At 45.7% G+C, this 10,370-nt stretch overlaps 2 protein-coding genes across 2 annotated transcripts; one reads left to right on the forward strand and one right to left on the reverse strand.

Annotated features, from left to right (window-relative positions):
• Positions 1 to 1,817: 1,817 nt before the first annotated feature.
• On the forward strand, positions 1,818 to 5,209 carry LOC136509062 (protein Rf1, mitochondrial-like). Its single transcript, XM_066503866.1, has 2 exons — positions 1,818 to 3,144; positions 3,807 to 5,209. Exons 1-2 carry the CDS (start codon positions 2,123 to 2,125, stop codon positions 5,170 to 5,172), a joined length of 2,388 nt encoding a protein of 795 aa, XP_066359963.1. The 5' UTR covers positions 1,818 to 2,122; the 3' UTR covers positions 5,173 to 5,209.
• Positions 5,210 to 5,862: 653 nt separating this feature from the next.
• Positions 5,863 to 10,161, reverse strand: LOC136508427 (protein trichome birefringence-like 11). Its single transcript, XM_066503094.1, has 4 exons — positions 9,354 to 10,161; positions 7,695 to 8,090; positions 7,177 to 7,335; positions 5,863 to 6,913 (listed from the first exon to the last, which is right to left on the reverse strand). Exons 1-4 carry the CDS (start codon positions 9,833 to 9,835, stop codon positions 6,517 to 6,519), a joined length of 1,434 nt encoding a protein of 477 aa, XP_066359191.1. The 5' UTR covers positions 9,836 to 10,161; the 3' UTR covers positions 5,863 to 6,516.
• Between the last annotated feature and the right edge of the window lie 209 nt (positions 10,162 to 10,370).

Genomic DNA, 10,370 nt, shown 5'->3' on the forward strand with positions numbered 1-10,370 from the left:
TATGCATAATCCTTGGTGTCATTTGTTTGGTTTTCGACGGGTAAGTCTAGCTGAGTACATTCCCGTACTCAGGGTTTATTCCCTCTTGTTGCAGATGACCTCCTATATCAGGGATTCTGCAAGTATTGTCTCCACCCGGCGGGTGATGAGGACTAGATCATGGGCATGATCTCCTCTCTCTTATCTGAATGCTTTTGCGGTCTGTGATCAACCAACCAGTATGTGTATTTGAACTCGGTGTGTGAGTTAAACTATTTGCTTCCGCATGTTTTACAAGACTTATTTTGTAATAACAATGACTCTGTGATGATGTAATCTATTTGCGAACATCTGCGAAATGTTGTAACGTACGATATGTTATGTTGGATTACTGTGATCTTGGTTGTATGCAAGTTGGTTGAAATCCTTCGAGATTTCGGTTGACTACCGGGTTTATATGGGCTCAAGTTCGAGAATTTGATCGTTTCGGCGATTGTTTTTGTACTTGTGCTCTTATAAATTGGTCGGTTCTGTGACAGCCACCGTCCTGCTCGACGCCGATCGTAGACGCTTGTTTTTCCGCATGGTGAGCCGCCCCATCGCTCTTACTCAAACCTGCACAAGCCATGCCCAAAACAAACCCTCTAGCACCCCCACGCACCTGACGTGTACCCACGCCGACCTTGTAGTCGCGGGGTTTGCCATTGCTGCATGCCGCCGCCGTCTCCCGTGTTGCATGCCGCGCGGGCATGGGGTCATGCTCCTATGAGCCATATCAGGCCACGCCACTGACATCGATAGGTGCGCTCGGCCACCACGAAGGCCGCCCGCTGGTCCGTCACGGCCATTGTGCCCTCTCCAGGGCGAATCGGGTTGTGCCCTTACGTCGGCCTGTGTGCTCTGTTTCTCTGAAATGGGGAACAAATGTGCCTCAATGGAAGAATTCACGGCAAAAGCGGCCACCGTGACAGAATGCTATTTGAAGGTAATTGTCCAATCTTTTGATGGTATTTTACGTAACGGATGTCTTTCTATGGTTTTTTCGAATGTTGTGATCTTTCGACGCTATAAAACCAATTTTCCCTAAATTGTATTAATTGTGCTTACGTTTGAACAATGTGGTCATAAACGGACAGCCGAAGTATAGTTTGCATTCTTTCCTTGACTCAATGTGAACCATACAACGTTTTAGTGAATAAGGACAATTTCAACATATAGAAAATATGACACACGGTTTCTATGCTTGTCAAGTCATGATTTTAAGTTTAGTTAGGTTTGTAGAAAATATTAACAACATTTGTTTCTCCAAATAATTTTATTAAAAAAATAGATTCAACGATTTATCTAATGATACTAATTATACACTATAAATATTAATATATATATATATATATATATATATATATATATATATATATATATATATATATATATATATATATATATATATTATATTTGGTCAAAGCTGAAACCGTTTTCTCACACACAGAGAAAAAGTTGCAAGGGTTTGACTACAAAAATATATTTATAGTGAATGATTTCTTTAAAATAATATGTTGTGTAATCATATGTCTTTTTTTATTATCTACATATTGTACCTCTTTATATTTTGGTTCTCGTGACAATATATTTTTTTTATAAAAAATCATTTGGCCATCTCTTCCTTAATTTCAACATTATCATTCTAATTTTTGGGGGTTTTTTAGGGAAAAAATAATTAAATGCTAATGTACTGTCCTAAGAAACTGGGTAGAAACTAGAAAAACATACATTGCCACTACGCTCCTGGATAACTTTGGCCGAATATCTTTTGAATTTGAATTTCACCAGGCAAGCCAGAAGGAATCACAGCCAGGCCACATATCTCGAGGGAAAGAAAAAAGAAAATGCTGCCAACCCCAGCGTCCACGGCACCCGACCCCCGTCGCCCCGCCGGCGCGGCGGCGCCAACCAACTCACGAACACGCCGCCGCCATTTCCGTTCCGTCCCTCACCAGCTCCACGGCGCAGCGCACGCTGCTCTTACCCGTCCCCACTGGTCGAGTGAGTCCCCTCGCCGATCCGGAGCCGTATGCAGCGCTGGCGCGGCCCGTCCAACTCGTCGCCGGGCCAGTAGCCGCACCCGCCCCCGCACCCCGTGAGCATGTCCCGCGGCGTGAGCGCCGCCCGGGACCGGTGCTCCGAGCTGGAGCGCCTCATCGCCGGCCGCGCACGCTCGGGAAGCCTCGGCCTCGACGACGCACTCAAGCTGTTCGACGAGTTGCTGCCGCACGCCAGGCCCGCCTCGGTCTTCGCCTTCAACCACCTCCTCAACGTTGTTTCTCGCGCCCGGGGCTCCTCCTCCACCTCGGAACTCGTCGTCTCCCGCTTCAACCGGATGACCCGCACATGTGGCGGCAACAAGGTGCGTCCGGATCTTTGCACGTACAGCATCATCATTGGCTGCTTCTGCCGCCTGGGCCGCCTGGAGCTTGGGTTCGCTGCCTTTGGCCTCGTCCTTAAGACGGGCTGGAGGGTGAATGGCGTAGTGATCAGCCAACTGCTCAAAGGCCTCTGCGACATGAAGAGGGTGGATGAGGCCATGGACGTGTTGCTGAGACGGATGCCCGAGTTTGGTTGTACGCCCAATGAATTTTCCTACGCCATACTTCTCAAGGGTTTCTGCAACGAAGGGAGAGTTGAGGAGGCGCTGGAGCTGCTCCACATGATGGCTGATGATGGAGATACAAGCTGCCCACCAGGTGCGGTGTCGTACAGCACCGTCATCGATGGTTTCTGTAGAGACGGTCAAGTGGACAAGACTTACAGCCTTTTTCTGAAAATGTCGGATCGGGGAATTTCGCCTGATGTTGTGACATACACGACGATAATCGATGGTCTGTGCAAAGCTCGAGCAGTTGACAGGGCTGAGGGTATCCTTCAGCAGATGATCTGTAAAGGTGTTAAGCCAAATACTCAGACATATAATTGTCTAATCCATGGATATTGCTCTATGGGGCAGAGGAAAGAAGTGGTTCGAATGCTCAAAGAAATGTCTGCACATGGTCATGAGCCAAATGTTGTTACTTACAGTTTACTGCTTGACTATCTTTGCAAAAATGGAGAATGCACAGAAGCTAGAATGATTTTTGATTCTATGATTCGGAAGGGCATAAGACCCAATATAATTACCTGGCGTTGGACCCAGGATGGGACTTACACCACCCGCTCGGCTTACAGAATTCAATTCAAAGGCTCCCTCGTCTTGTTCCGTGCTGAACTCATTTGGAAAGCTCAAGTGGAGAACAAATGCAAAATCTTCGCCTGGATTTGGGTGCAAGATAAAATTCTTACGGCGCACAACCTACAAAAGAGAACACTGCGTGCTATGCAACGGTCCATTGGAAACCGGCCTCCACCTATGTCTATGTTGCCCTTTTGCTAAGGCGGTTTGGGATCAAATCCTCTCTTGGGAAAATTTCACTCAGCTTCAACAACAACCCCAGGCTGAACCCATCCACATCAGAGCATGGTGGGAAGAGGCAGCAAGGAAAGTGCCCAAATCTGAACGTAGACGACTAAACAGGGTAGTAATCTATACCTTTTGGAATATTTGGAAAGAGAGAAACAGGAGAATTTTCAACAACGCCATAGAAACGGCGCCACAAGTGGCTGCAAGAATAAAGGAAGACATAGAGCAAAGGAAGAGAGCTTTTGCTTATGTTTAGCCGTTGTTTCCCCTTGGGCTGTGGGGCTTTAAACCCTCATTTGTAGTTTCTTTGCTTGTACATAAACTCTCTTTCCTTATCTTAATTGAAAGGCAGAGCTCCTGCCATTGCGTAAAAAAAAATTACCTATGGCATTCTGCTTCGTGGGTATGCTGCCAAAGGAGCTCTTGCTGATATGCAGAACCTCCTAGACTTGATGATTGGAAATGATATTTCACCTGACCATCACATTTTCAACATAGTGTTCTGTGCATATGCTAAAGGTGGTATGATAGATGAGGCAATGCGTATTTTTAACAGAATGAGTCAGCAAGGACTGAGTCCTGGTGCATTCGACTATGGAGCATTAATAGACTCACTGTGCAAGGTCGGCAGAGTGGACGATGCTATGCTTACATTCAATCAGATGGTAAATGAAGGAGTGACTCCAAACATCGTTGTTCTTAACTCCCTAACTTATGGACTGTGCAGCGTTGGCAAATGGGAGGAGGCTGAGAAATTACTCTTTGAAATGTTGGATCAAGGAATTCGTCCTGACATAGTATTCTTCAGCACAATAATGTGTAACCTATGTAAAGAAGGACAGATCATGGAAGCCCAAAGTGTTATTGACTTGATGGTACATGTAGGTGTGAGGCCTGATGTTATTTCATATAATATATTAATAGATAGCTATTGCTTAGCTGGTGTGATGGATAAAGCCATGAAGTTACTTGATGTTATGGTCTCGGTTGGCTTAAAACCTGATGTTTTTTCCTATAATACTTTGCTTCATGGCTATTGTGGAGCTGGCAGGATAGATGATGCATGTAGACTTTTCCGAGAAATGTTGAGCAACAATGTAAGGCCTGGAGCTGTCACTTATAACGTGATGCTGCATGGCTTATTTCAGTCCAAGAGATTTTCTGAAGCAAAGGGACTCTATCTCAATATGATCAAAAGTAGAACACAGTGGAACATTTGCACATGTAACATAATTCTAAATGGGCTTTGCAAAAATAATCGTGTTGATGACGCATTAAGAATGTTTCAGAGCTTGTGTTCTAAGGATTTTCAACTTGACATGATTACTTTCAATATTATGATCAATTCTTTGCTCAAAAGTGGCAGAAAGGAAGATGCAATGAATTTGTTCACTGCTATCTCTGCCCATGGTTTAGCTCCAAATATCGTGACATATCGCATAATTATGGAAAACCTTGTAAAAGAAGGGTTGCTAGAAGAGTTCGACAATCTGTTTTCAGCAATGGAAAATAGTGGTTGTGCTCCGAATTCACGCTTGCTAAATGCTCTAGTTAGGAGACTGTTGCGTAGAGGTGACATAAGCAGGGCTGGGGCTTACCTTTCCAAAATTGATGAGAAGAATTTGTCACTTGAGGTTTCCACTACGTCCTTGCTAATATCAATTTTTTCAAGAGAGGAATATCAGCACCATGTGAGGTCCCTGCCTAAAAAGTATCATTTTCTTGAGAAAGTAAAGAAATGAGCATTATTAGTAAAGAAATGAGCATTATTTCAGATGAATTCAATTATCTTCTGTGCCAATACATCTTTTGGTGACATGTAATTTGGCCGGAGTGCTTTGTCTGTTTCATGCTCTAGTTCAGCTTCCTGGTCCTCTTTGTTTGATGAAATCCTCTAGAGAAATGTTATCTTGTTTTTTCAGTTTCGAATTTAGCCCCAGGTAAAGCTATCTTGTTTTCAGTCCTAGTTATGTTATAGCAGAAAATAATTTGCGAATTAATGGCTACCACAGAAGGTTTGCATTTTCTTGCATAATGATGCCCAGGGGTAAAATCAGATCATCTAAACGTCCTGACCCTTCGGTTGGTTAACAGCATTTGCTGCTTGTGATTCCATGCATCTGGTTCAAGAGACATAGCAGCAAACTCCAAAGTGGATGCATTACTGATTGTTTGGTATGTAACGATGATACTGGAATACCAAACTCAGTACACATTTACCTTCTACAATGCTAAGTACTTAGGTGTTCTGAAAGTATTGATATTATATATTCTCTCTCTCCGTGTGTGTGGTGGTGGTGGTGGTGGGGGGGGGGGGGGGGGGGGGGGGTCGCGATTCGTTGCTGATATTGGCATCGCTGAGCTCCTGTGTAGTGCCAACAGACTGACAGCACGAAGCTATCCTGCATCAATGTGATTGTGACCATCAATCTGGTGCTCTATGTAATTGTGCATTGCAAACTATGAATTTTGCAACAAATTATTCATCATGGCTCTTATCCTGCTTAGTTCTGTTTTCTGTATTGCTTTTCTCCATATAGTTACCAATCCTGCTACCGAGTTTCAGCTAAACATGACAACTTCAATTGACAGTTCATTGACGGACTGAAATGTAAGTCATCAGGCACGCACAAAATGAAACCACGAGCATGGAAGTCGAGCCGTTGAGCAACAATTGTACTCCGTACAGCTTAGAAATTCTTGAATCACATGCACATGCACCTCGTAACTGCAGTGAGCTTCAGTTAAAGCCACCCCGACTTTCGCAGCTACATATATTTACATCATTCGCTGTAGCGACCCTACCTACGTACACCACTGCTAATTCCAATAACCGCTCGATGAGCCATACAAGTTGCCTTCACCACAGAAAGCTATACTACCATTGACCTCTAGCTCAGCTATTCACTAACCTCACCATATGCAAACACAGCACAGCAGGGCGGTATGCAGCTTCCTGCAAACAACACCCATGATCCAAAAATATGTTTCGCCACTCTGGCATCCTATCCTAATTGGTATGTGAAACAGCAGCTATCATCGACTCATCGCCCAGGATGACTATGAAGCTTGTTTTGTCATGATAATCAGCTGAAGACATCTCCCTCTTCAGTGTTTGGTGTCCTAGTGCCAGCAAGGGAAGCATTCTGACCCATCTTCTTATGCCTCATCATGACAAGGGCGTAGAGAAGCTCATTCCAGGTATCAGGGACTCCAGGAAGGCACCAGTGGCTGCAATCCTGTTTGTAGCGGGGCACAGGTCCTGAAGGGCTCAGGTATACTGAGAGGTGACCGTCTTTTCTCTGAGCTGTCATTCTCGTCACATTAAGCAGGTCTAAACCAACCAACTTGGATCCGAGATTGCTCCCTAGAAAATCATCCACAGGTTGAAGCAAGTCAGCCCATTCATCCAGGGACTTCACTGGCATCACGTCTGGAAGAGTTTCTAAGTGACAGCTCCCACCAGTCTTCCAGTCACCACCTCTGCAGACCATATACAGATTGCTCTGGTCAAAGAGGCAATGTAACATATCACTAAAAGCATATCTTACTCATGTACATCCATGGATTTTTCAATAGAGCGAAGAAATAAAGGCATGCACTGTTCAAGGATTCAATCACTTTTTGCAATAAGATGATTAAGTTCAGAACATATATAAATGATCTCAAACATTGTCAAATAATTATAAAAACAACCAGATGAGGGGAGTGATCACTTGTAAGTGTAAGTAGGTAATTACACAGACCTGAAATGCACAGGAGCATATGTACGGTAGATGACATGAGTCTTGCTTGTGTTAACTTCTTTGTGAAGCCAATCGGACAATGTCTGTATCGACCTTCTGTAAGCATATGCAACAGTCATGCCCATTTTGACCTCATCACCTACTTGAAAGTAGGCACCCCTGATAAAAAAGAACAAAACAGCAAGTCAGCAAACCTAGCTTCAAATGGGCATAAGATTCAACTGTGGTAGTGTGGTGATCAGAAAATCGTAACACCATCCCAGCATGCCATATTCTTAGTAATTTCAGGATATAATCTTCTCCAAGAGTATATGCATGAATTTGTCATCGCCAGATGATGTGGATAACTAGACACTGAATCTTGTAGGAAACAAAAGTTGAAAGGTGAATCTCTTAAACATGGTGTCACATTTCAACTAATCAAAACAATATTGCAAAAAATCTTGAAAACATATAGCTATTTCTGACATGAGAACTAGCTGAATGCAAAAATCAGTGTGATACAAAGTTATGCTTACCCCCTGATTGTTTTCTCATTGTTCCACCAATGCCCAGTGTTGAAGATCAATACATCAGCATCCTTCCACTTACCCCGGTCAGACATCCAATCCATTGCATCCACTCGAATAGTGTACCTAACAATCTCAGGGGCTCCTGCTGGTGGACGGCCTTGAAGGACTATAAAAGGGGATCTGTAGTATTCCACAGTGCAATTGTAGTCTCTAAAGTTGAAGATCAAGAAACCCATGTGCTTTGTGATGGGACTCCCATTAACTTCATAGATAGAGCTCTTGTTATGAACAGCACTAGAGAGCATACAAAGTAGAGACTCCCATTGGTTCCTTCCAATTGAATCACCAACAAAAACTACTCTTTTGTTTCGTAGCTTCTCCAGCATGCTTTTGGCATCAAATCTAACAAATCAAAGAAAGAATATGACCAAGTCAGAGAAAAAGAATATCGATTATGCTAGAGTGGTAATGCAGATCTTCCGGATTGTTCTTCAGTTATGAACCACAAACCCTAGAGAATCAGAGATTGAGGTGATTTACAAGGCCACAAAACCATGAACCTGCTTGTACTAGAAAGAAATTGATGATAGGAAGCTATTCTTCTGAAAATGCTGTAAATTGCCCACCAAGATTACTGTAGTTCCACTTTAAATTCTCTATCACAATCAGTAGGTATAATCTTTCAGTTTCAGAACATCCTAAACATGCAAAACAATCCAACTAAATGTCACAATCAGCAGTACACACTGAAGGCATGCTCATGCCCAATTAAGGGTGGCAGATGCAAAAAAGTGGTATTATCCGTTGTGAGTTAGCTATTCCTGGAGACAGATGAGTCAACATCTCTAGCACTGTTGGTAGCACCATGCAACAAACACCATCAATACTTATTGTTAGCTTGTGAATATAGTGCAGTTGTGAAGGTGGCATTAGATTTTGGGTTCATTTCAGAACCAAGGTACATAAGCAACAAACTGTTGTGCCAACAAAGGCAACTGAACATAATCACAGGCCCACTGAAATGCTTTATAAGGAACAATGATGGGTCAAGAAATAGCATGAAGAGACCACCCTCCAACCACGAGTTGCAAGATGGAAACAGCATGACACGCTGCATTATATTTCTTCCCACATTCCTAGGACTAACCATATTTGTTAGACCGAGTGGCAAGCAAAGGGCATTAGGTAGTCCCAAGGTGAGGTGGTGGTCTAGTTCGTCGTATATTATATATACTCCAATGATCTAATTTAAGTTTCGCAACGCGCATCGACTGACCCACATAACCACATCTCATGTGGAGAGTCCTTGTCTAGTTTTTTTTTTTCTTAGACGTTGAAAGAGAGTGACCTTGTGGCCTTGTCTACGATTTTTTTTTCTTAGACGTTGAAAGTCTGAAGTAGCAGTGTCAAATTTAGACTAGTTCAAGATTGAACAAACACTGCACGGACGTTGAAAGTCTGAAGTAGCAGCACCAAATTTAGACTGGTTCAAGTTTCAACAAAATCAACAAAAAAAAAATGCACGGAGATAGTAGTATGCCCACGCACGCTTCTTCCGCTCTAACAAGCTTAGCAAACCAATCTCCGGATCCTGGAGATGGCGGACATGGAACGACTGAAGCAAGGAAGAAGAAGATAGCAGCAGATCGAAGCAACGCAACGAACCTGGGCAGATGGCAGCGCGACGGCTGCCAGCGCCACTTGGTGTAGGACGCGTCGGGGCGGCCGTTCTCGGCGCAGCGGAAGCCGACGTCGAGGAACGGGCAGTCCCTGGAGTCGTAGAGCGGGTACCCGCCGCCGCCGCCGCCGGCCCAGACCCACTCCCCGTCGAACAGGTCGCACTCCTCCTCCTCGTCGCCACCACTCCCCGCCGATGCAGTAGCCGGCGCGGAGACGGGCCGCTTGTCCACATCCACCGCCGCATCCGCCTCCGCCGCCGCCGCTGCCGCGATGGAGACCCCGCCGGCCCAGAGCCTCCCGTGCTCGGCCACCAGCGCGGCGGCCGAGCAGCGGAGCGAGGCGGCGCAGAGGAGGAGCAGCAGCAGCGCGGCGGCCGTCGCCGCGGCCAGCCCCGCCAGCTCGGCCTTCTCCAGCCGCCCCTTGGCCGCCCGCCGCAGCAGGCGCTTCACGGGCGAGCCTAGCAGCATTGCCGCCGCGTGCCTCCCTGCCTGCCTCCGGGTCCGGGGATGAAGCGGCCGGAACTGAAATCCCGCGCGGCAGGAGGGGGACGAGGCGCGGATTTCTCTCGCCCTGGACGGCCTCCGCCCCTGCCTGGCGCGTCGGCAACTGGCGTGCCCAGTGGGTGGTCCGAGGAGAGCGGTGCGGGTCCGGGACCGAGCGGTGCGGTGCGGCCTGCGGTGCGGCGTGCGGGGAAGTAGAGGAGAGAGGGTGGCGGCGGGCGGAGGCGGAGGTGGAGGTGGGCGCCGCCCGGATTTACGAGCGATTGGAAGTGGGGCGAGCGAATCGGTTGCTGCTTTGCTTCCTTTGTTATTGTTATGTACAATAATAATAAAAATAATGGGTTTTAATCTGTGATTGGAAATCATTTGGTAGTCATAATGGCTGCGCTGTCATTTTCCCTTACGGCAGTTAATGATCACGGTTATGGTTAGTGAGCTGCAGTTTTCTTTTCTTCTTGTTACCGTTACCATTGTACAGTAGTGCTGCAGTTGGGCGCGTAAA

Source organism: Miscanthus floridulus, chromosome 15 (assembly GCF_019320115.1).
Source record: "Miscanthus floridulus cultivar M001 chromosome 15, ASM1932011v1, whole genome shotgun sequence".
NCBI lineage: Eukaryota > Viridiplantae > Streptophyta > Magnoliopsida > Poales > Poaceae > Miscanthus > Miscanthus floridulus.